The sequence below is a fragment of the Chionomys nivalis genome, chromosome 10 (genome assembly GCF_950005125.1).
Source record: "Chionomys nivalis chromosome 10, mChiNiv1.1, whole genome shotgun sequence".
Taxonomy (NCBI): domain Eukaryota; kingdom Metazoa; phylum Chordata; class Mammalia; order Rodentia; family Cricetidae; genus Chionomys; species Chionomys nivalis.
In genome coordinates, this window is record NC_080095.1 from 41,070,569 (window position 1) to 41,096,094 (window position 25,526).

Genomic DNA, 25,526 nt, shown 5'->3' on the forward strand with positions numbered 1-25,526 from the left:
GGCAGCAGGCAGACCAGGGCAGTGCTAACACTCTCCAGGGTTGATAGCTCGTGTGCTGGTGAAGGGGGGCTCTTAGGTCTGCAGGTGTTAGAGTTCCTGTCTAGACCCTGGGTAACAACTTCCAGGCAGGCTTGTGTACTGGGATTTCAGAATCTGACAGCTTTTTAACCCTTCTGGAGAACAGAGCCTACAGTTTCACTTCTGGCTCTTGCTGGTCTTTTAACTTTCTTCAGCTGTAGCTTTCTATCCTCATCTTGCCCTATCCGTTCTCTTGAACTGTCTGCTGCCTCTTCTTGCTATGGCCATTGGTCACTGATCTCACTGCCAAGGAGGCAATGACTGTCCATCTTTGACCACCTCCAGCACTGTCAACTGCTAGTCTTGAGGCCCCACCCTCTTTGCAGCTGTCAGTGCACCTGGCCACTCTGCCACTTTCACAGCTTGACCTGCTGACTGCCCAGCTATCATGGCTTTGTACTTCTGCTAATTCTGTTCTTGTGCCACTCCCTGTCTGCTGTGCTTTTCTTCAGGTTACCAACTCAGGCTGCACTACTAAAGTAGACAAAGAAAGACATACATTCGTTGGATGTATGGTTGCAACATTAAGGAAGCAGGTGGAAATGGTTCCAGGACTGCCTAGGGTTCAGTGAAGCTGTGATAGCAGAAAACCTATTTCATAATGTTTGAGCCAGTCATGGCTGGGTCTGTACCTGCAGAAGCCAGAGCAAGCGGTTTTAGTTGTCAGAGTGTCAGTGACTGTTCAAAAGAGCCAGTGCTGACTTCAGGGTAGTCCAACTGGCTGTTGAAACAATCCTAGCACTAATACTGATTTTAGTAGTGCTTCAACAATGCTTAATACCAGTCTGGATCCCTAGAAGGAGATGGGTTCCCCTCCTCTCTCATTATCAAATGAGCCACACTGTACCCCTTGACCTTAATTTTTTTTTTTCTTAAATATCTCCAGGTTCAACTTCTTGTCTTGTGCTTTTGGTTTTTTTGAGACAGGGTTTCACTGTGTAGCCCTGCTTGGGTTGGCCTGGAATTCGCTTTGTAAACCAGGCTAGTCTTGAACTCACAGAGATCTGCCTGTCTTTGCCTCCTGGGTACTAGGATTGTAGGCTTGTGCCATTGTGTCTGGCCATGATTATCTTTAAGGAGTAAATAGTGAAATCCTGTATTTAAGCAAAGAATTTTGTGGACAAGATAAATGGAAAGGTGAAAACACATAAGAAAAATACCTAAAATGAAAATCAGATCATAGGCCACTGTTTAAAGCAGGGGTTAATTTGAAAGTCAAGAATCCTTTGGAATGAAAGTGCACAACACATTCAGATTTGTACATAACCTTAAGTGACTGCTGAGCCTCATGAACTGGAGGGAGATATGTATTGTGGATGATGCCTGAGGAGTATAAGGGCAGAGAACTGGGACATTCAAACTGTGTCATTGTTTATTCTCAATTGCCAACTACAGGACAGCCAAGAATTAATTTGTTTTAAAATATCTTGTCCAGCAGCTAATGGAGCACAGTAATTTTCAGTTTTAATCTGAAATTATAATAATCGCTTCCTATATTTGTTTTCTTTGAAAATGCTGTGAATAGAAAATTCTCTGACATAAGTAATACAGTTTTCATGATATCCCAACATGCAGCCTATTTTTTAAGAGCTAAACTGAAATAAGCAAACTCAATTACCAAAAGCTAAATTTATATGAGAGCTAAATTAATATTTCCTTTGAAAAGTGGGACTCGGGGAGCTGGGCGGTGGTGGCGCACGCCTTTAATCCCAGCACTTGGGAGGCAGAGGCAGGCGGACCTCTGAGTTCGAGACCAGCCTGGTCTACAAGAGCTAGTTCCAGGACAGGCTCCAAAACCACAGAGAAACCCTGTCTCAAAAAAAAAAGAAAGAAAGAAAGAAAAGAAAAGTGGGACTCAGGGAAAAGAAAGACAGGAGGAAGAAAGAAAATCAAGCTGGTTGCGTTGCCACTCACCTGCAATCCAGTGCTTGGAAAATCGGAAACAGGAGGATCCAAGTTTGAGGTCATCCTCAGCTACACAAAGTTCACAGCCAGCTTGGGCTAAATAAAGACCTGATCTCAGAAAACCAAACCCTTTGTTTTTTTCTAGCTTCCCTGAATCTGCGTATAAATTAACTTCTAACAGAAAACTATTAAGTTTTAAAATGAATTTTATTGGTTCTATAAGTAATTATGTGTGTTAATTTACCTATTTCTGATAAAACTGTATCTTGTTGCTGTTTGCTGGACTCACTGTCTGAAGCATTGATCCAGTGATAGAATTAGGTATGTTAGCAGTTTCTTATTAATCCAGTTTTATCAGTTTCACTAATATCTATTGTAGTCCAAAATTCTTAGGAGTCATAATTTATAGCAGAATGACCTGTCTATAGTCCTTGGGCCTTGATAAGTATAAGATTCCTTGCTTTTAATGTAAATATTTAGGTATATTATACAAAGTATTACGGATTTGATAATGGTGTCCTCAGACATATGTCGTTATACTTAGTTCTCATCCATTCCCCTCTGTCTCCTCCTCTCCTCCAGCTAGTTCCCTCCCTGTCGTCAGTGCCCCCTCTGCTTTCCTGTTCCATGTGTTCCATTCCTCTATTCTTCACTTCCCTTCAGAACTTCTCCCCTTTCATGATTCCTTTTCTGGTTTTATGACCCCCCCCCCCACACACACACACAAACTTTCACCCCTAGGATCTACATATACAAGAAAGAAATTGTCATTTTTCTTTTTAAGTCTGGCTTTTTCTCTTGATGTAAGGTTTTCTGGTTGTATCTTTTTTTTGTAAATATCATGAATATTGATTTTTATTGAGCTCTACATTTTTCTCTGCTCCCCTCCCTACCTCTCCCCTTCAAACCTTCTCCCAAGGTCCCTATGCTCTCAATTTACTCAGGAGATCTTGTCTTTTTCTACTTCCCATGTAGATTAGATCTATGTATGTCTCTCTTAGGGTCCTCATTATTGTCTAGGTTCTCTGGGGTTGTGATTTGTAGGCTGGTTTTCTTTGCTTTATGTTTAAAAACCACTTATGAGTGAGTACATATGCTAATTGTCTTTGTGGGTCTGGGTTACCTCACTCAAATTAATGTTTTCTAGCTCCATCCATTTTTCTGCAAAATTCAAGCTGTCGTTATTTTTTTCTGCTGTGTAGTTCCTTATCCATTCTTCAGTCGAGGGGCATTTAGGTTGTTTCCAGGTTCTGGCTATGACAAACAATGCTGCTATGAACATAGTTGAGCACATGTCCTTGTGGCACAATTGAGCATCCTTTGAATATATACCCAAAAGTGGTATTACTGGGTCTTGAGGAAGATTGTTTCCTAATTTTCTGAGAAATTGCCACACTGATATCCAAAGGGGCTGTACCAGCTTGCATTCCCACCAGCAATGCAGAAGTGTTCCCTTTTCCCCACAACTTCTCCAGCATAAGTTGTCATCAGTGATTTTGATCTTGGCCATTCTTACTGGTATAAGATGGAATCTCAGAGTTATTTTGATTTGCATTTCTCTGAGGACTAAGGATGTTGAACGTTTCCTTAAGTGTCTTTCAGCCATTTTAGATTCCTCTGTTGAGAGTTCTGTGTACTCCATTTTTTTTAAATTGGATTATTTGTTCTTTTGATGACCAATTTCTTGAGTTCTTTGTATATTTTGGAGATCAGACCTCTGTCTGATGTGGGGTTAGTGAAGATCTTTTCCCATTCTGTAGGCTGTCGTTTTGTCTTGTTGACTGTGTCTTTTGCTTTACAGAAGCTTTTCAGTTTCTGGAGGTCCCATTTATTAATTGTTTCTCTAGTGCCACTGGGGTTATATTTAGAAAGTAGTCTCCTGTGCTAATGCGTTCAAGTGTACTTCCCACTTTCTCTGCTTTGAGGTTCAGTGTGGCTGGGTTTATGTTGAGGTCTTTGATCCATTTGGACTTGAGTTTTGTGCATGGTGATAGATACGGGTCTATTTTCATTCTTCTACATGTTGATATCCAGTTATGCCAGCACCATTTGTTAAATATGCTTTCTTTTTTCCATTTGATATTTTTTGCTTCTTTGTCAAAAATCAGGTAATCAAAAGTGTGTGGATTAATATCTGGGTCTCCGATTCAGTTCCATTGGTTCTCCTGTTTGTTTTTATGCCAATGCCAGGCTGTTTTCAGTACTGTAGCTCTGTAGTAGAGTTTAAAGTCAAGAATTGTGATGCCTCCAGAAGTTCTTTTATTGTACAGGATTGTTTTGGCTATCCTGGGTTTTTTGCTTTTCCATATGAAGTTGAGTACACTTCTTTTGAGGTCTATAAAGAATTTTGCTGGGATTTTGATGGACATTGCTTTTGGTAAAATTGCCATTTTTACTATGTTAATTCTACCTACCCAAGAGCATGGGAGATCTTTCCACTTTCTGGTGTCTTCAATTTCTTTCTTCAAAGATTTAAAGTTCTTGTCATATAAGTCTTCTACTTCTTTGGTTAGAGCTACTCTGAGATATTTTATGCTATTTGTGGCTATTGTGAAGGGTGATGTTTCTCTGGTTTCTTATCTGCCTATTTATCATCTGTACAGAGGGCTACTGATTTTTTTAGTTAATCTTGTAAAATGTCATGATCTTATTTTTCTTTATGGCTGCATAAAATTTCATTGTGTTGCCGGGCGGTGGTGGCGCACGCCTTTAATCCCAGCACTTGGGAGGCAGAGGCAGGCGGATCTCTGTGAGTTCGAGACCAGCCTGGTCTACAAGAACTAGTTCCAGGACAGGCTCCAAAACCACAGAGAAACCCTGTCTCAAAAAACCAAAAAAAAAAAAAAAAAAAAAAAAAAAAATTCATTGTGTTTATGTACCATGTACCACATTTTCTTTATCCGTTCATCTTTCCAGCATCTGGTTCTGTTTCCTGGCTGTGATGAGTAGTGCAGCAGCATCATGGACGCAGGTGTCTCTGTGGTGTGTTGATGCAAGAGTCCTTCAGGCATATACCCAAGAAAGGTATAGCTGGGTCATATGGTAGTTGTTTTTAGGTTTTTTGAGGAACCTCCATTTTGATTTCTGTAGATGCTATACAAGTTTATGTTCCTGTCAGCATGAATACAAGTTCAGATTCCTTACATTTTTGTACTTACCTACATCAAATGAGAAGATTCCTTAACTTAGAAACAGTCATAAGAAATACTGAATACAACACAGTCTCCAAGTAATACTATTTTAGTGTGTTAAAATTTGTGTTGTTTAAAAAATCATTTCATTATTGATATAAAAAAATCAATGAAAAAGTAAAAACTCTAATGATGTAAAATAATATTTGTTGGTTGAACTTGGCATTTTATCTTAGGTTTAAGTAATGTTTTCTTCTGGGACAGTTAATAGTCAGCACATATGTTTTCTTATACTTTATCTTATAATTCTTTGGAATAGGTATGCAAAGAAACATATAAAAGAAGTCTACATATTTATATTCACCCATGGTTGTTGGGAGAAGAATAACAGAAAAAGAGTAGGAGTATTAAGTAGATTAGATGATTCATTCTGCAGTTGTACTCACGACCTTGAGCTGTGCGGTCCTCTGTATCATAGTGAGATCTGTTGTTAAATGTGTTTGTCATAATATGTTGTTAGTTTGCTATTAGAAACAATATATAATATATATATATATATATATATATATATATATATATATATATATTAAGCAGACACTATTAACATTCCTTGTGCACATGTGTAAGAATTTCTCTAGGTTATATTCTTTTTTTTTTTTCTTTTTCTGGGGGGGGGGAGGAGGCGGGACTTCGAGATAGGATTTCTCTGTGTAGCAGCCCTGGCTGTCCTGGAACTAGCTCTTGTAGACCAGGCTGGCCTCGAGTAACAAAGAGATCCACCAGTGTCTGCCTCCCGAGTGCTAGAATTAAAGGTGTGTGCCACTGCCCAGCATCTACGGTATATTCTTAGAAGTGGGGTTTCTGGTTATAAGGCTATATACATCTTAGACTTTCCTAGATGCTTCCCTATTAATTTCCAAAATAGTTGAACTAACTTATGCTCTGATGAGCAAATGAGAATGCCTTTTCCTCTACTCCATGTGTTATTGTCTAGATAGTTAATATTTATCAAACTGATTAGCTGTGTAAAATGATGTACAATACTTTAGTTTGTATTTTTCTGGTTATTAATAGCATTTATCTTTTCTGTACTTGTTATCCATTTTTAATTAATAAAACACATACCTCTGTTAATGCTGTTTTTAAAATGCATATTTGACTTGCTGATCTTTTTAATATAGAAATTCCAGCCGGGCAATGGTGATGCACGCCTTTAATCCCAGCGCTTGGGAGGCAGAGGCAGGTGAATCTCTGTGAGTTCGAGACCAGCCTGGTCTACAAGAGCTAGTTCCAGGACAGGCTCCAAAGCCACAGAGAAACCCTGTCTCGAAAAACCAAAAGAAAGAAAGAAAGAAAGAAAGAAAGAAAGAAAGAAAGAAAGAAAGAAAGAAAGAAAGAAAGAAAGAAAGAAAGAAAGAAAGAAAGAAAGAAAGAAAGAAAGAAAGAAAGAAAGAAAGAAAGAAAGAAAGAAAGAAAGAAATTCCATTAAATGAGGATACTATGTTACTTTTTTGTGACAAAATTCTCAAAGGATGAAGGATTCATTTTGGCTCATGGTTTCAGAGGTTTCTTCCCATGGTCCTGGCCCTGGCCTCATTGTTGTGAGCCTGTGGCAAGGAGGGCAAAGTTGTTGACCTGTGATGGCAGACCAGAGAGATGAATAGTCCAGGGACAAGGGTACTTTGCAAAAGCATGTCCCAGTGTCCTCTTTCCTCCCACTATGCCTTTCCTCCTAATGGGTCATTCAGTTGGGAGGTCATCATTAAATTAATCCATGGATAAAGTTAGTGCCCTCATAATTAAATCACCCCTTGGTAGTGTCACCAGTGGGGGGAAGCACTCACATCCAAACATGACACTACTAACGCTTTATCTGTGCAACATGTGGTGGCTCCCAGTTCATATTAGGTAGATGGCTCCTCATTTCTTTATCTGTGCAGCATGTGGTGGCTCCCAGTTCATATTAGGTAGATGGCTCCTCGTTTCTTTTTTCAGGTGAGGGCTTTTTTTTCCCTGTTAGAACTAGTGCTTTGTTTGGCATGTGTAACATTTAGTTCTTGAACACTTTTGTACTTTTTTCAAAAGTACTACTTTTGAAACTTGAGGCTTTTATAGTATCCCTCAGTAATCCACTCCAGTGTGAATTTTCAAGGTAGAAAAGTAGTCTTATATAATACTGGGGTTCCTGTAATAGCTTTCATTACATTTCATTATCCTATACATATGTGATGTTCTTTGATCATAACTCCCTCCGCTTTATCCATCATCCTCTCTTGTTCCCTCCTCCCCGCCACCAACCCTGTTGTTGTTCCAAATAAGGCTTCCTCCTACTTTTATGTCTTCGTTTGTTTTTTGTGGCCCTCTTCATTTAATTAGGGTTGCCTGGATAAGACTGGATGGTAGCATTATTTATTTGAGTAAGGAAAACTTACTAGTATCCACATGACTGAGGAATATGACACCCTCTCCCAGCAACCATTAACTTCCTATATATAGTTCCTCAGGCATGGGGCCTCGTGAATGCCTCCTTAAAAAAAAAATACCAGAATAACTATAGATTCACAGCCGATTTCATAATCTGTACATTGAAGTTCTGCCATTGCTGGAATATTTTGTTTCTGTTTTGAGTCAGGGTCTCAATGTGTAGGACACTTTAAACCTGGGAGACTCCTATCTCACGGTCCTGGGTAGTATTGCATAGTTAGGTTATACCTTTAGTGCATTAATTCCTCACCTCTTTAGTTTTGTTATGTTTCCCAACTCTGTTTCTGATTTGTTGCTTATGTATTGAGACATATGTTTCTGTTAGAGAAGTTTTGTTTTTCTGAGGCCATGGCTAGTGGTGTACTCCGACAAACTGGCTGTAGAATGTTTTAGCTTAGTTGGTGAGCATAGCAAGTCAGTAAAGCTTTATTTACTTGTTGAGTCTTTTTTACAGCAGAATATTCATTTTTAAAATTTTCTTTTCCTTGGAATGTTGTCACTGCTTATGTTTTTTAGAGAGTTCTTTGGGACTGCTTTTCAGTTAGTCTCTTCCTAAACATGGACGTCTGATATTTTGAAACAGTTTCATCTTGCCAATCTATAAACTTGAACATGAAATGCCTTTTGTAATATTGTTTATACAGTGGCTGGTAGTGTTTATTATTTCTTGTTTTTACTTTATTCCTGTCTTTGGATGTGAATATGTGTACATATATCATGCATGGTGCATTTGCTGCATAGATATCAACTTAGGAATGTTCAGAAATTGTTGTCAAGTGTACAACTATCCACCATGAAAAATATAAAAATGTGGTTGCCTTCTAGCTCATGTTTATGTGATTTCCTGTTTGGAACAGTTGTGTGAATGAATAAGGTAAAAATGGAACAACAGAAGAGCGCATTCAGATTTCATTCTTGGCTGTGTTCAATATTATTATCCCAAAGTTTGGTTTTTGTGTTAGGTGTTGAGCTTCTGTAGTAATTTCAACTCACCCTCAAGCTGTACAAAGGAGTTATCTCTACTTTAGGAAGTATAAAGCTGAGGATGGACCTCCTAGCATAAAGAGCAGTATGGAAATAAGGTTCTCAATCTACCTTATTTTTCAAAGGACTTTGTGCAGAAGTGTTGGGATTCTTACTGTGAAGTTTTCAAATGAGAACAAAGCCATGGTTTATTTCTGACAACAGTGCTCCAGTGGATGTGTCTCTCAGGAGGACAGGCCCACAGACAGCCTACGCAAGCTTGCTAATTTAGAACACTACTTGATTTACTTTTTTGCCCACTGCCATGCCTAACATTTTGCCTCCCTCAAATCTTTGCTCAAATGTCATTTGTTTACTTGTGCTGGGGTCAAACCCATGGCTTTGTAGTGCTAGGTAAGTACTTTACTGCCACGCTACACCGCTAGCCCAAATTTGTGTTTTATAATTTGAAACTTTATATGACCCTAGGTATGTCTAATCCCCTCTTTGTTCTTCTTATGTTTTTTGTTTTTTTCAAGACAAGATTTCTGTGTGTAACCCTGTCTTTCCAGGAACTCTGTAGACCAGGCTGGCCTCAGACTCAGAGATCTGCCTGCCTCTGCCTCCTGAGCGCTGGGATTAAAGGCGTGCGAAACCATGCCCAACTATTCTGCCTGTCTTTTTCTATGTAGTTTCCTGAGACCTAAAACAATTCCTGTAGACAACTTTCCTTACCAAGAGACTCCTGTTGGTCAAAAAAATGAATTTAATTTATTGCATCAAGAGAGAGCACCACTTTGACACATTATTAATTGTTAGGGGAAGTTAAGAAAGAATATTTAGCCAGGCAGTAGTGGCACACACCTTTAGTCCCAGTATTCAGGAGACAGAGGCTGGTGAATCTCTGTGAGTTCAAGGCCACCCTGATCTACAGAGCAGTTCCAGGACAGCCAAGGTCCCAACAGAGAAACCCTGTCCAAAAAGAGTATAGTTTTTGTTTTGCTTTTTTTTAAGCTATTGATTCGTTGTTCTTTTCGATTTTGCTCTGTGTGTATGTGTGTGATGTTTGTGTGTATACTTGTTTGTGAGACTATGTGACCATGTGTATAGACACATGTGAGAGAGGAGTCTTTTTAAAGTTTCTCTGTGAGTTCGAGACCAGCCTGGTCTACAAGAGCTAGTTCCAGGATAGGCTCCAAAACCACAGAGAAACCCTGTCTCGAAAAACCAAAAAAAAAAAAAAAAAAAAAAAAAAAAAAAAAGTTTCTCACTGATCCTGGAGCTCACTGAGTTTGCCCAGCCAGTACACCCCAGAGATCTTCTGAGATAAGGTCTTACTCTGTGGTCCACATTGGCCTTGTTGTAATCCTCCTACCAAATTCAGAAATTATATTTTAGGGGTGGTGAGATTGCCCATCGTGTAAAGGTGCTTACCACTACCCCAGTTGATCTGAGTTCACTCCCTGAGTTTACTTCATGGAGGAAGAATGAGCCTACTCCTGCAAATTGTCTTCTGACCTCTACATGTGTATCATGGCTTTACCTCCCACCTCCACTGCATTGAAAGAAAAAGATTAAATGATCATTTTTTTTAAATACCCCCAGGAATGGGATCTAGACATATATCTTGTTTGTTTCACGTTCAGTCCAAGCCCTGGAATTACAGGCAAGCCACTGTACCTTGCTTTGGTTTAGACAAGTCCTTCAAGGTCCTGAACTGATTGGGGTTAAACAGAGTATGTGACACATGTTTAGAATGTTGGACACAGAAAGAAACAGGTCTCTTCTCTATTATCCTGTTATGAAAGCTGTTTGCCCTGATGTAGGATCTCTTTGTCTAGATAACTTAGTTCACAAGGATTTCTGGAATCAAACAGTGAAGCTAATTAAGGGTTTAACATAGTGGTTCTCAGCCTCCCTAATACTGTGACCCTTTAATACAGTTTCTTGTGTTATAGTGACCCACCCCCACACACCTTAAAATTATTTTCATTGCCAGCTCTAATTTTTTTACTGTTATGAATCATAATGTACATATCTGATATACAAGATACCTAATATTTAATCCTCAAGACGGTGGCGCAATTTTGAAAACCACTGGTTTAACAGGTTTATCATTTTGCCCCCCCACACACAAAAAAAAATTCCAGAGCTCAGTCGCATCAGCCTGACTCAATTCTCACTGCTGCATTTTTATACTTTTTTCAGTTTCCTTGTCCCCACCAAGGCCACCACCAGTTCCCTAATTTAAGTTCTCATCATAACTTGTCTGTAAGTTTTTCCCTTTTGGATTTGTTTTTCCATATTATTATTAGAGTAATTAAACCAAATTGTAAGTCTGGCCATGCCAGTCATGGCTTAAACCCTTTAAATAGCTTCTGGTTTCCCATAAATAAACCCTTGTTCCTTTAAGATTCTCCGGCCTAATCTCTGTCACTCCTCTTACTGTGTGCTGCCACCTAACATTAGATTTTCCACATCTGTACTTTTCTTAGTGTAGTTGTTTCTACTTGAAATACTTTTTATTCCTATACCCCAACATCTGTCACTAATTTGGTTCCTTAAAACTTAGCTCAGACCATGACTGCTTATAGGAAATAATAGGTTTCAGAATTTCTGTGTTTTTATTATTATAAGGAGCCACCTAAAGGCACGAAAGTAATCTTGTTAGTTTCTGTAACCACCAGCTTTAACAGTTGGGCTAGATCATCACACAATAAACTTTTGGCGGAGGGCTGGAGAGATGGCTCAGTGGTTAAGAGCATTGCCTGCTCTTCCAAAGGTCCTGAGTTCAATTCCCAGCAACCACATGGTGGCTCACAACCATCTGTAATGAGGTCTGGTGCCCTCTTCTGGCCTTCAGGCATACACACAGAAAGAATATTGTATACATAATAAACAAATAAATATTAAAATAAAAAAATAAACTTTTGGGGGGTTTTTGGATGTTTGTTTGTTTTTAATTTTATTCATTCATTCATTCATTCATTTTACATGCAGCATTCTGCTTCCATGTATGCCCACACGTGAGGAGAGAGCACCAGACCTCATTACAGATGGTTGTGAACTACCATGTGGTTGCTGGGAATTGAACTCAGGACCTCTGGAAGATCAGCCAGTGCTCTTAACCACTGAGCCATCTCTCTAGCCCCCGTTTGTTTGTTTTTTAGAGTCAGGGTTTCTCTGTGTAGCCCCAGCTATCCTGAAACTCGCTCTGTAGATCAGGTTGGCCTCAGACTCATAGAGATATGCCTGCCTCTCCCTCTTGGGTACTAGGATTAAAGGTGTGCATCATCACTGCCTGGCATACTTTCAGTTTTTATTGACTCACATAATTGAGATGAAAAAGAGGTCTTTAGGAATGAGAGGAAAGAAGGGATGATTTAAGTATGTGTGAAACAACATCCATGTGCTCAAATAATGAATTTGAATAAAAAGTGCAAATGGAGAAAAACCATACATGGCTTCTGTTACTTCTTAAGAAATAATAGCATAAATTTATTTTATTTTATTTTTGGTTTTTCGAGACAGGGTTTTTCTGTGTTACAATCCTGGCTGTTTTGGAACTTGCTCTGTAGATCAGACTGGCCTCAAACTCACAAAGATCCACCTGCCTTTGCCTCCCAAGTGCTGAGATTAATGACATGTGCCACCACTGCCGGCCTAGATTACAGGTTAAACCTTGCTTAGAGAATTGTTAGGGAATACCTTCAATGACTGGAGAAAATAAACATCCTCAGGAGTCAACAAATAGATAAAGAAGCTAATTAGAAGGATACTGGGGAAGTGAGACGCCTAGGGAGGAAACACGTGTATAAAGGAGGTAAGAGTCATGGCATCAGCCATTTACAGAGCAGTTAGGGGGCATAAAAGTTTCCAAAGACAGAGGTACAACTTCCTGGGTAAGGGCACTTGCCACCAAGCCTGATGACCTAAGGTACACATGTTGATACACAGACACACACACACACACACACACACACACACACACACACATACTTCAGCAATTAAATTTTATCTAGTCACCTCACCTTTGGAAATTGTAGTATAATGGAGCTTTTAAAAAATTAGCCTATAGTCAAAAATAATTCTCAATTCTTATACTTAAAAATGTGTCTGTCACCTATGTTCAGCTAGGTCAGATGGCCTCAGGACAATGGTATTTGTTCACTAAGAAGTAGCAAGCAGGTTGGAGAGATGGCTCAGAGGTTAAGAGCCTTGACTCATTTTTCAGAGTTCCTGAGTTCAATTCCCAACAACCATATGGTGGCTCGCGACCATCTATAATGAGACCTGGTGCCCTCTTCTGGCCTGTAGGGGTAACACTGTAATAAATGAGCGAGCGAGTGAGCGAGCAGTTGAGCAGTGGTGGTTCACACTTTAACCTCAGCACACAGGAGGCAGAGGCAGGTGGATCTTTGTGAATTCGAAGCCAGTCTGGTCTACAGAGCAAGTTCCAGGACAGCCAAGGCTGCACAGAAAAACCCTGTCTTACAAAAACTAAACCAAGAAAAAAATACCAAGCAAGATATCATAATTACATATTTTTTACTTTGTAAATTTATATTAGAACTGTTTTGTTGCTGGGTGATGGTGGTGTATGCCTTTACTCCCAGGTAGAGGCAGGCAGGTCTACAGAGTAAGTTCCAGGACAGGCTCCAAAGCTACAGAGAAACCCTATCTCGAAAAACAAACAAAAGACCTGTTTTGTTACTACCTTTCCAAATTGCCCTAGCTATGAAACTCTTTTCTTAAATTTTTACATGAAATCAGATAAGACGGATCTTCTCTGAAGTTGTGATGGGCACTTGAAGCCTTTCCTAAGTGTTGTGTCCAATACTCAGACTTCTTAATGATCGCTTCTAAGCAAGCAGTGACTCCTGGACTTTTCCACTGCAAATTCTAGGCTTACATGAAACATCATCATGGCAGAAATGGTGATGGTCAGCCATCCATACTGAAAGTGATAAGATATTTATATCCCCGTTTTTTTTTGTTGTTGTTTTGTTTTGTTTTTTTGGACATTTTCATTCTGTTCTTCAGCCACCAGATAGAGAGTGATAGTCATCCTCCTTTGTCAGTGGGAAGCTGGACTGTGACATCTGTAGTCTTTCCCAACACTGATTATTCTCTGCTCGTTATATGGTGTCACCCTACCTACTCAGTAGTCTCTGCTGTGAGAGCTCTCTCTCTCTCTCTCTCTCTCTCTCTCTCTCTCTCTCTCTCTCTCTTGCTCTCTTTCAGAGTTATAGTATGCCACACATGACAGGCATTGCATTAGAATGCAGGGCTACTTTAAACAAGTAAGATACAGCCTGCTGTTAGGGAAATAGAAGTTGCTCCAGAGTCTAATGGGTACAGTAACAAAAGTCAGCAAAAAGCTTTAATAGAGTCATATGAAAGTAGAAGGAGCTAGCCAAGGCCAGGGCAGGGGCTTGTCAGAACAATAATGAATTTTTGTTAAATGCTAGCTTCTCTGGAGCTAACACTCAAACTGAAGTTTTTTCTTTTCATGCAGACAGAGGCACCGAAAAAGGTCTGACTGTAGAGGACCCTTAAGTAACTTAGCAATAAGTTAAACAAAACTCTCTCAGAATAGTAAAGTTGGATGCTGGCCACATTTAGACCTATAGCCTTAGCTACCCAAGAGGCTTAGGAGAGAATCAAGAGTTCAAGGCCAGCCCCGGAAACATAACGAGTCCCCTCTTAAAACATTTATCCATTTTACTTAACATTATTTCTGGACTTCACAGTGACCCTGCAGGGTAACAGTTATTACCATAAAGATATAGAGCAGTATAAAGATTAGGAAGTTTAATTTTCTTGCCCCAGTCCCATCACCATCTATGGTAGCATAGCATTCAAACTCAGGTCTGTCTCATTGTAAAGCTTACAAGGTTCTTTCTCTTGTGCCAGAATGCCCGTTACATAAGCTAGGCATTGACCAGAAACTCAGGCATGCATCATCTATTAATCATGAGTATTTGTTGAACAGCATTCATTCACTAGGTATATGTGAGCAACTACTCTCCCCACCAGCTCCAGGAAGCCAGGGAGTAAACAGGGAACATGATAGAATCCTGCCCTTGCAGCGCTTATATTCCAATGGAAATAATAATGTAAACAAAAGTTATCACAAAGAAAAGGCAGGGCTTGGAGAGGTAGCTTTTGCCTTTGGGTTCCATCCCCATAAGGGGATATGAGAAGTACACAGAATAAAACAGGAAAAGGTGAAAGTGGCTAAGAAAGGGTTCAGAGACAGAGTGCTTGCCTGCTGTGTACAGGGCTGTATTTTCAATCCCTTGACCTGCACACAAGATGGGGAGAGATTTCTGTTCATTCAAGCAGTGTGAGCTGTCCTGGCTATTGTCTAATATTCTTCAAATCAGGAATATCAGTGTCTTTCTCTTGTCTACCAGTAATATAACTACAATTGAAGTAGTTAGGATAGAATATGAGAGTGAATGTTGGGACAAAATCAGTAAAATAGGCCACAGAAAGAAAGAGTGGGAACTTGGGTCTGTAGCTCAGCTGGCAAAATGTGTGCCTCGCATGAACAGAATCTTAGGTTCAGTCCTTAGCATAACTGATACGCAGTGGTACACTGGTAGTCCCAGCATTTGAAAGGTGGAAGACATCAGAAGCTCTAGGTCACCTTTGTTGGGGGGCAGTTGTGATTGGAGGGGTCTTTAAAATGATGGTTCTGTTTAAACTCACCGTCTCTCTAGAAGGAAGTGTACTGATGGTTTCTTTTCCTTTAAGCCATACTTTCACGAGGGACTTTAGGGTTTGGGGTGAGTTTGTACTCAGATGGTGATCCGAAGTGTATGTAAGAAGATGACGGTAACTGGCACTTCTTTACTGTGTCTGCAGGTTGTAAAAGCTAACATGAACAAACTACGGCAGAGTTTTAGGAGAAAAAAAGATGTTTATGTCCCAGAGGCCAGTCGTCCACATCAGTGGCAGACAGATGAAGAAGGAGTCCGAACTGGAAAGTGTAGCTTCCCAGTTAAGGTAAAAACAAATGTCTGTGATTCTTTGTGGGGGGAAAGTGTCTCTGTGACACCCCATAGGATGTGAACTCCTATGAAGCAGGGCAATTGAAAGAGTCTTCCAAAAATTAAATTCTCCAGATTCTGCTACAGTGATAGAATTATATGAGAAAATATATTGCAGTTAGTGATTTTTCTTTTTAAATTTAAATTATTTAAATAAGTGTTTCTGGCTGGGTAGCAGTGGTGCATACTTTTAATCGCAGCACTCACAAGGCAGAGGCAGGCAGATCTCTGAGTTTGAGGTCAGCCTGGTCTACAGAGTAAGTTCCAAGACAGCTAGGGCTACATGGAGAAACCCTGTTTTAAAAAAACAAAAAAAAATTAATTAATAATAATAATTTTTGCTATATAAATCTAGAATTAGTACAAATAAGGACACTTAATGTGTAGGTTGGGGAGTGCCCGGAACTGCACCCAGGGTGCTGCATATGCTAGGCAAGTACTCTAATACTGAGCTACATCCCTAGCCTCTTATGTGGACAGTCTCACTAAGTTGTCCAGGCTGCCACTGAGTTTACCCTGTAGCTCTGGTAGGGCTTGTATTTGTGGTTCTCCTGCCTCAGCCTCCCAAGTAAATGAGATTACCTAGAAACCTGCACTATCATTTGTGGCCAGATAAGATCACTTCTAATGAAAATAGAAGTCCTGAAACATCAGTTATCAGTTAGCAAGAATTAAATTATTTTCAGTGAGATACATTTAACAGCTAAAGAGACAAGGGAAGTAGTTAAAACACTACTTAAAAAAGAAAAGAAAATCAAAAGAAGCAAAAGCTTCATTTTTCCCCACTCCCGGTAAGGGCTCCTCCCCACTCCCATTGAGGGCTAAATGTTTTTGCTTCTTTCTCCCAGTAATAATGTTGTGATTTCTTTAGCTAATGTAATTTTTTTATCCAGTCTCAATTTATTCACTTTTTCCATGATTTAGCCTCTGTCTTCATTTGTGAACTCTTTTTCACCCAGCATTTGCCATTAGATTACTTTTAGTTCTACTCTTGATTTCCTGTACTTATAATTTCTTTTTCCATTATACTTTCTTGTTCCATTACTGCTAGAGGATTTATCTTGATATTTCATCATAAAAAATGAAACCACTTTCTTTTACTTTCAAATTTATATCAGCTGTTTTACTTTCATTTTCTTTACATATTAATAGGTCACTAATGTTTACTCTCCTATAGATATTAATTAAATCTATAGCTTGCGTTTATTCTAATGTTATTTGAGTGTTGTAAAATGGTGCCTGGTGGGCGAGGACCAAACCGCGGCCTTGATAGAATATGCTATGCAGGCAGAGCTTAAGTGAGGAATTTTACTGGGAGAAGGAAAGGGAATGAAAAAAGGAAGGGACAGAGAGGAGGAGGAGAGAAAAAGAGAGAGGGACAGAAAGAGAAAAGAAAAGAGGCGGGACAAGTCCTGCCTGCCCCTTCAGAGGAACATCAGGAGAGAGGGAGCAAGAGTGGGTTACTTTGTCTCTTAAAGGGACCTTTGCACCTGCTTACTAACTAGGGCCCTGGGCTGGCCAAGGTACTGCCTGGGTACATCCTGTCAGATGACAGGGCAGGCCAGCAGAATGCCTGAGTTCTAACAGTGAGGCGTTAAATTTAATGTAAATTTAAGGAATTTACCACAATTTCTTTTCTTTGGAACCATTGGTTCATTGGTATGTTTGACAGGTAATTGTTGAATGTCTGCTGCCTGCTACCTAGAACAAGTAGTGTTCTAGATACTGGGTATTCATTGAACAGCACAGACAAAATTCCTGCACGTTGTTTTCCATGGTAGTGTATGTTGGAGAGTGAACAAACTTAAAATATATGATATACTGGAAAGGAATTGTGTATTGAAGGGAATGAATGAGAGTAGATACAGTTTAAAATATGGTTAGGAAGTCCTCATTGCGGGCAGGGAGAATGCCACTTGAGAAAACTCCCATAGAAATTGAGAAAATAAGTATCGCAGGTATCTAAGGAAACAAAGTTAAACAGAGGGAGCAGTAAGTAGAGTGGCTTTTCAGCAAGAGATGCCTGGCATAGTAAGAGGCACAGAGAAAGTCATTGTGTGAACCAGAGAAGAAGATAGCCATGAAAGTGGGTAAGTGTAACCCGCCCAGCGGGTCAGTTATTCCAGGGTCCCGAAGAGGCGCTATCTGAAAAAGACATAGGCGGGAGGGAGAAACGGAGACCAAGCAGAGTTCTTGTCAAGGTCTCACTTTATTAGTGAAATGGTTGTGGCTTATATATAGCCCTTAAATGAGGAATTTGGCTTGGGATGGGGGCAGGGGCATGGCAAGGGCAGGAAGGGATCTTACCGGGGCAGCCATGGTCATGAGTCGGCACTCGGTCCCGAGACAGTCACGAGTCGACACACCTAGTGTTCTTTATGCAAGCGGAATTGTTCCTTTTGTGATTCCAACCACAAACAATTCTCTAGATAGCTGGGATGTGGGGCGGGTTCTGCTAACAGATAGCTCTCAAGATAGTTGGGTGTGGGGTGGGCTTCACCAACATACAGTTCTCAATACAGTTGGGGTGTGGGGCTCTCCGCAAACATCCCCAGGACAATAGTCCCTGCTATAATCTTTGGGAAAATGGCTGCTGACAGGTAAGTAAAAAGTAGATTGTGTAGTTTAGTATTTGCAAATAATATCATACCTACTGGCCACATTCTTTGATACAAATACAATACTCTTTATAAATTCTGAATTAGTTTATAAAGTTCCATATTTGTACTTAATTATGTGTATAAAGAAGAAATAAATGTTGGTAAAATTTTATCTAGCATGTATAGTCTTCCCTTGATTGGCATGGCAGTTACATTTGTCAACAGTTACTACATGTATGTTTACTTCAAATGGAATTAGAATCTAATAAAAGGTCAGGTGGTGGTTGCACACACCTTTAATCCCAGCACTTGGGAGGCAGAGGCAGGAGGATCTCTGTGAGTTCGAGGCCAGTATGGTCTACAGAGCAAGTTCCAGGATGGTAAAGGCTGTTACACAAAGAAATCCTGTCTCGAAAAAAACAAAACAAAAAATAAACAACACACAAATAAAAATAATCTAATAAAAGATAACTCTGAGTAAACTTTTTCTGTATTACAAGTGTCTGATAGTAGGTGTGTTAGCTGTTCATTCTTGGGCCCTTGTCTACTATCTAGAAGTAATTTTTCCCAGTTCTTGTTCCTGCCAGTGCTCTTATTACACTAACCACTACACTGAAAAGCTGTTTGCCTAGAGCTTTTGGGGAGTGGGAGTTGGGATACAGAGTCAGTCTTGCAGCACAGCTCAGGCTAGCCTCAAATCCATGATCCTGCCCCACTCTCCTGAGTATGTTATTACCAGGACACTCAACGCCATTTTAAGGATTTTGACTTTTATTTAGACAAAATAAAAAATTATTGCCGGGCGGTGGTGGCGCACGCCTTTAATCCCAGCACTCAGGAGGCAGAGGCAGGCGGATCTCTGTGAGTTCGAGACCAGCCTGGTCTACAAGAGCTAGTTCCAGGACAGGCTCCAAAACTACAGAGAAACCCTGTCTCGAAAAACCAAAAAAAAAAAAAAAATAATAATAATAATAAAATTAAAAAAAAAAGAAATTATTAAAGATTGTTGAGCAGAGAAGTTGCATCATGGGACTTCCGCTCTTGAAGGCTCACTTTGACTCCTGTGCTGACGTTAACTCTAGAATTACAACATTAAAAGCAGAGAGCAGTTACGAGGCCACTGCAAAAGTTCATGTGAAATAGACAACTTAGTTATGTCAGGGTGATAACTAGGATATGTTAGGAATTGAAAAAAGGGGTCAGTTTTTGAAATATTTTAAAGACATTCACCTTAACCACTCAGCTATTAATAAGACGTGTGTATATTTTATAGGAAAAGCTGATAGTATTGATGGGTTAGATTGTGATGTATTACAAAGAGGAAAAAGAAAGGATGGTTGGCCAGTTGTGGTGGTGCACGCCGGTAGGATTTGCTGAAGGAGGCAGAGGCAGAAGGATCAAGAGTTCAAGGCTAGCCTGGGCTACATATTTGGGGGCTCAGTGGTTAAGAGCACTGACTGCTCTTCCTGAGGACCCAGGTTCAATTCCCGGCATCCATATGGCAGATCACAACTGTCTGAAAATCCAGTTCCAGGGGATCTGACACCTTCATACCAATGCACATAAAATAAAAGCTAAATAAACCATTAAAAAAAATTTTAAAAAGGATGGTTGAAGATTTTTATTTTGAGACAGTGTCTCAGCCAGTCCATGCTGGCCTTCGATTTACTGTGTAGCTGAGGATGACCTCCAACTCGTAATCTTCCTGTCTCTGTCTTAGAAGTGCTGTGGTTACAAGTGTGCTTCCCACACAATTAAGATTGCTAATCTGAGTGGTTAAAAGGTTAGATTTAGCATATATTCTTTTGGAGGAGATTGCTAAAAGGATTGCATTTGTAAATGGGAGAATATAAACTCAGTTGGGGTATTGCAAATGGGATCTCTTTAAATTTTCATTTATTTATTTATTTTTTATTTTTTGGAAGTACAGATGGCTCCTCCTGCTTTGTGTTTTTTGTTTTTTAAAAACAGTCTTTTGGGAGGGGGAGGGAAAAGGGAGGTGGGGAGGAAGCGGAAATTTCTAATAAAAATAAATAAATAAAATTAAAAGTCTTTCACACTCTTATTCCTAAAATATTGGGGTTCCCCCCACCTGGCGGGCTCACAGAGCAGCAAGCTCCGGCAGGTCCCCAGTGGTGCCAGGCGCCGGCTCCAGAGTCCGGCACTCGAGCAGCAGCAGAGGGAAGCCAGGGCAGAATTCCCAATGCGTGGTGGTTGTGAGCAGACCCATGGACACAGAAAGTAGCCATAAAAGCATTTATTGAAGGAGAGAGAGAGAAAGAGAGAGAGACAGACAGACAGAGACAGAGAGAGAGACAGAGAAAACGCGTAAGCACACCAAGAAAGCAAAAGAGGGAAGGGGCAAGATGGCGGCTGGCAGGTCAGAGGTAATGGGAGTGGGCGTGGCTTGTCCCTTAAAGGGACAGGAAAGCACAACACACACTACAGCCCTGTCTGACTGTACCAAAACTTAGAGCTAGCCGGGCGGTGGTGGCACACCTTTAATCCCAGCACTCGGGAGACAGAGGCAGGCAGATCTCTGTGAGTTCGAGGCCAGCCTAGTCTACAGAGCTAGTTCCAGGACAGGTTCCAAAGCTACAGAAAAACTGTCTCAAAAAACAAAAACAACAACAACCAAAAAAAAACCAAAATGTAGAACAATCCTCCTACCTTTGCCTCCCATGTGTTTATATAGTCATATACTACTGCATACAGCTTATAGTTGACCTTTAAGTGTTTAAATAATATCTAGCAACCTTGCTAAACTCAGGTGTTAATTCTAGCAATTAACTTGAATATTCTTTTTTTTTTCTGCTCCAGTTGATTGAAGGGGACTGTATTTGGTCCTAGAATCATGGACCAAGTACAGCCCCAGCTTTATTTGACCCTCTTGGGGTGCAGGTTGTTGGTGTGGCTGCATTTCTTGCAGCAGTTGACTGCAGGTGTGCGAAACACACAGATCATTTTGTCATGGTTGTCCTGTCAAATATCGGCCTCTGCTGGTCACGGGGGTGGGGGGAAGGTGGGGGATGCCTTCCTTGTCTTGGATCACTGGACTGGACCTCAAGAGTGATGGTCTTGCCTGTCAGGGTCCTCACCAGGATCTGCATCTTGGCTGCCTCGTTGAAGTGTTGAAGAGAAAGAAGTTTTTTTTTGTTGTTTTTTGGTTTTTGGTTTTTTTTTTTTGTTTTTGTTTTTTTTATGTGCATCAGTGTTTTGTCTGCATGTATGTCTATGTGAAGATGTCAGATCTTGGAGTTACAGTTGTGAGCTGCCATGTGAGTGCTGGGAATTGAACTCGGGTCCTCTGGAATAATAGTCAATGCTCTTAACTACTGGGCCATCTCTTCAGCTCCAGAATATTCTTTTTTTAAAAAAAAAGATTTATTTTTGAATTTTATGAATGTGGGCATTTTCCCTGTGTTGGTACATGCACCAACAGAGGAGAATGTCAGTTCCCCTGGGATGTGAACCTGGTTCTCTGCAAGAAACTCCTGCGAGTGCTTTGCCTTTTAAATCAGAGAGTTGCAAAGTTTGAATGACGCTTGTAGACCCGGCAGTGGTGATGCACGCCTTTAATCCCAGCACTTGGGAGGCAGAGGCAGGTGGATCTCTGTGAGTTTGAGGCCAGCCTGGTCTACAGAGTGAGTTCCAGGACAGGCTCCAAAGCTACAGAGAAACCCTGTCTCAGGAAAAAAAAAAAAATGACCCCTGTGGATAAACAGAGTCAAGTGATAGCAATTAGAGAGAACTTGTGAAGGTGTCTACCCCCAGGTCACGAACGGCCCCTGCACCCACCCCCCTTTAGTGGCACCGCCGGATGGCTGAGACTGTACTGTGAAAATGCCCATCCTGAAGGACCTGGCCACTGTGGCCTTCTGCGATGTACAGTCCACTCAGGAAATTCACAAGAAGGTGTTGAATGAGGCTTTGGGTATCATGATGTACCACATTACCCTCACCAGAGAAAACCTGAAGAAGTTCAAGTCTCTGAGAGTGATCGTGTGAATTGGCAATGCATCAAATCACAAAGAAGAAATGGAACTTTCCTTCTTCAGTCCCTTGGGTAGAGCAGGTCCTGAGCAACTTGCTCTAGAATGTTGCATCAAGAGCCGCTAATATTAATAAAAAAAAAAAAAAAAAAAAACTGAGCAGAAATCCTCATCAAGACTAGTCCCTTTGGTCTACAGGGGCTGGTTGCCTCCTTTGCTGGTAGGAAGATTAGTTAAGACAAGAAGGGGAGGACATTGTGTGCCTGTGTAGACAAATACATGTACAGGATTGAAGAAGTAAAAGCTTCTGTACAGAAGTTCTCTCAACTCTGAGCAACAAGGCTGTTTGTAAGTTCGTTTGTAAGTTCAGTGAAACCTTTCAGTAATGCAAAAACAAAACAAGAAGAACAAAAGAGGCAGGCGAATCTCTGTGAGTTCGAGACCAGCCTGGTCTACAGAGCTAGTTCCAGGACAGGCTCCAAAGCCACAGAGAAACCCTGTCTCGAAAAACAAAAACAAAAAAACAAAAAAGAAAAAAGTATTAAGTTTCACAAGCTGTTTGTAGTCAAATACTTTTCTCAGTTTCAGATCCTCAGTTTTTTGTTTTTTTGGTTTTTTTATGAGTGGAAAGTCTTGCGCAAGAAGCGTTCAAGAAGAATAATGTTGCATTTTCTTATGTCTCAGGAGACACTTTCTGTGGTAACTTGTCAGATTGTCTATGAACAGACCCACTTTCTTTTCTTGACATGATATTTTATACGAGAACACTTCAGATGTGCTATCGATGTGACTGATTTTAACAAATCCTATTAGATTTGTACCTGCTAGTCACATGTTCTATTCATAGTCTCTTGTGAATCGTTACCTTTTTGTTTTTAAAGATGGCCTATTTTGAGCCTTTATACAGGTACATTTCTGGTTTTGTGACAAAGGAAAAACTTTCAAGTTGTCCCAAACAGAAAAAGAATGTCTATCAGGAGTATGTTTTGTTTTAGTGTGAGTTATTTTTTTATTGTAAAGGTGAACATTTAGCGTTCAGTGCATTTTTCAATAAAAAAAAATAATTAAAAAAATGTCTCTGAGAATGTTTTTGCCAGATTTTAATAAAGTAAGCCTGACCAGGCATGGTTGGCCCAAGCTTATGATTCTAGCACATTCAAGTTAGAGAGAGGCAAGAGGGTTAGAAATTGAAGGTCGTCCTTGGTGATATCCTGGACTGAGATCCTGCCTCATAAAATCAATAAAAACCAAACAGATAAGCAAACAAAAGTGAGGCATCTCTCAAGCAGGGCTCTGTCTACCTCTGATCTGCTTCCATTCTCAGGGTGTACTTTCCAGGTGGGTGTTCGGCAGAGCCCATGTTTCTTGCAGTTTCTGAATTCCAGTCTCCCATTTCCTTAGGAAGGGAAAATGCCAAGAACTCATGTTTTTTAACAAGCTCTTTTGAATTGTTGATTTTTTTTTAGAGGTTTTATCAAATTTAGCTTTTATCTATCCCTTGCCTCCCACAAACACACACAGTACTTCACTGGTAGGTGTGGACTATTGAATAGTTTATTATCCTTTGGGGATATATCAGCATTGATGATCATTGCCTGGGTTTATTAATTCATTAAGAGGTACAAAAGGGGTGACTGGGGGCTGGAGAGATGGCTCAGCGGTTAAGAGCACTGCCTGCTCTTCCAAAGGTCCTGAGTTCAATTCCCAGCAACCCCATGGTGGCTCACAACCATCTGTAATGAGGTCTGGTGCCCTCTTCTGGCCTGCAGGCGTACACACATACAGAACATTGTATACATAATACATAAATATTTTTATAAAAAAAAAAAAAAGGGTGACTGACTGAGTAGTGACTTAAGGCACTTGCCACCAAGCCTGAGTTTGCTCTCCAGGACCTACATGGTATAAGGAAAGAACTGACTCTTCAAGTTGTCCTCTGACTATAGAAGTCATATATACTTGAATATATGTTCTTGCACCATGTACATGCACAACACCACACACACACAAGTGTACTTTCAAAAAGAAAAGAGGATAGTCACTAAATCGGTCACAGGGGAAGCCCGTTCAGACCCTCTCTGCTGTTGCTAGGAGTCTCAGCTGGGGTCATCCTTTGGGCTCCTGATAATTTCTCTAGCCCATAATGGCTCCTTCTGGCAAGATATCTCTTTCCTTGCTCTCCCCTTCTGTCCCTCCCCCAACTCAGTCTTCTTGATCCTTCATGTTCCCATCCTCCATCCCCTCCCTTTTACCCCCTTCCCAGTTTACCCAGGAGATCTTAACTATTTTCCCTTCTTGAGGCAGTCCCTCTATGTGTGTACCTCTTAGGGTCTCTCCTTTTACCTAGCTTCTCTGGAGTTTGTGGGTTGTAGCCTGGTTATTCTTTGCTTTATATCTAATATCCATTTATGAGTGAGTGCATGCTGTGTCTTTCTGGGTCTGTGTTACCTCACTCAGGATGTTTTTTTTTTTCTAGTTCCATCCATTTGCCTGCAAATTTCAAGATGTTATTGTTTTTTACTGCTGAATAATATTTCATTGTGTAAATGTACCATATTTTCTTTATCCATTCTTTGGTTGCTAGGCATCTAGGTTGTTTCCAGGTTAATCAGATTCGTGACTACCCTAATTGTCACCATAGCACCTGCATCCAATAACTGATGGAAGCAGATGCAGTAACCCACAGCCAAGCAGTGGGCTGAGCTCCTGGAGTTCAGCTGAAGAGAGGAGGGATCATATGTACGGGGGTGGGGTGGGGGGGTGTCAAGAACATGATGGGGAAAACCACAGAAACAGCTGACCCAAGCTAGTGGGAGCTCACGAACTATGAATTGACACCTGGGGAACCTGCACGGGACTGAACTAGACCCTCTGAATGTGGGTGACAGTTATGTGGCCTGATCTGTTGAGGGGAGGCCCTGGCAGTGGCACCAGGACTTATTCCAGGTGCATAAACTGGGTTTTTGGAGCCCATTCCTTATGGTGGGATACTTTGCTCAGCCTTGATAAAGGGGGAGGGTTTGGTCTTGCCTCAATTTGGTATGCCAGACTTTGTTGACTCCCCAAGGAAGGCCTTTCCCTGTCTGAGGAGTGGATGAAGGCTAGGAGGAGGTAGGTAGGAAGAGGGAGAAGGGAAGGATGGGAGAACTGGGGTTGCCATGTAAAATGAAAACTAAATTTTTTTAATTAAATAACTGAAAAAAAAAAGGCTGGGCAGTGGTGGTGCACACCTTTAATCCCAGCACTCAGGAGGCATAGGCAGGTGGATCTCTTGAATTTGAATGAGTTTGAAGCCAGAGTTCAGAGTTCTAGGTG

General features: G+C 40.6%; 1 protein-coding gene across 9 annotated transcripts in view; it reads left to right on the top strand.

The window, feature by feature from the left end:
- Numb (NUMB endocytic adaptor protein) overlaps nt 1-25,526 on the top strand; it is a 129,418-nt gene that overhangs the window by 60,691 nt on the left and 43,201 nt on the right. For 8 of the 9 annotated variants that reach the window (XM_057782221.1, XM_057782225.1, XM_057782224.1 and 5 more), the window contains one exon: nt 15,435-15,575. In XM_057782221.1, the coding sequence (XP_057638204.1) occupies nt 15,450-15,575 (126 nt within the window). In that variant the 5' untranslated portion in view covers nt 15,435-15,449. Of the gene's footprint in view, nt 1-4,899; nt 5,008-15,434; nt 15,576-25,526 lie in introns of all 9 variants that reach the window. The other variant, XM_057782222.1, reaches the window with a different exon arrangement.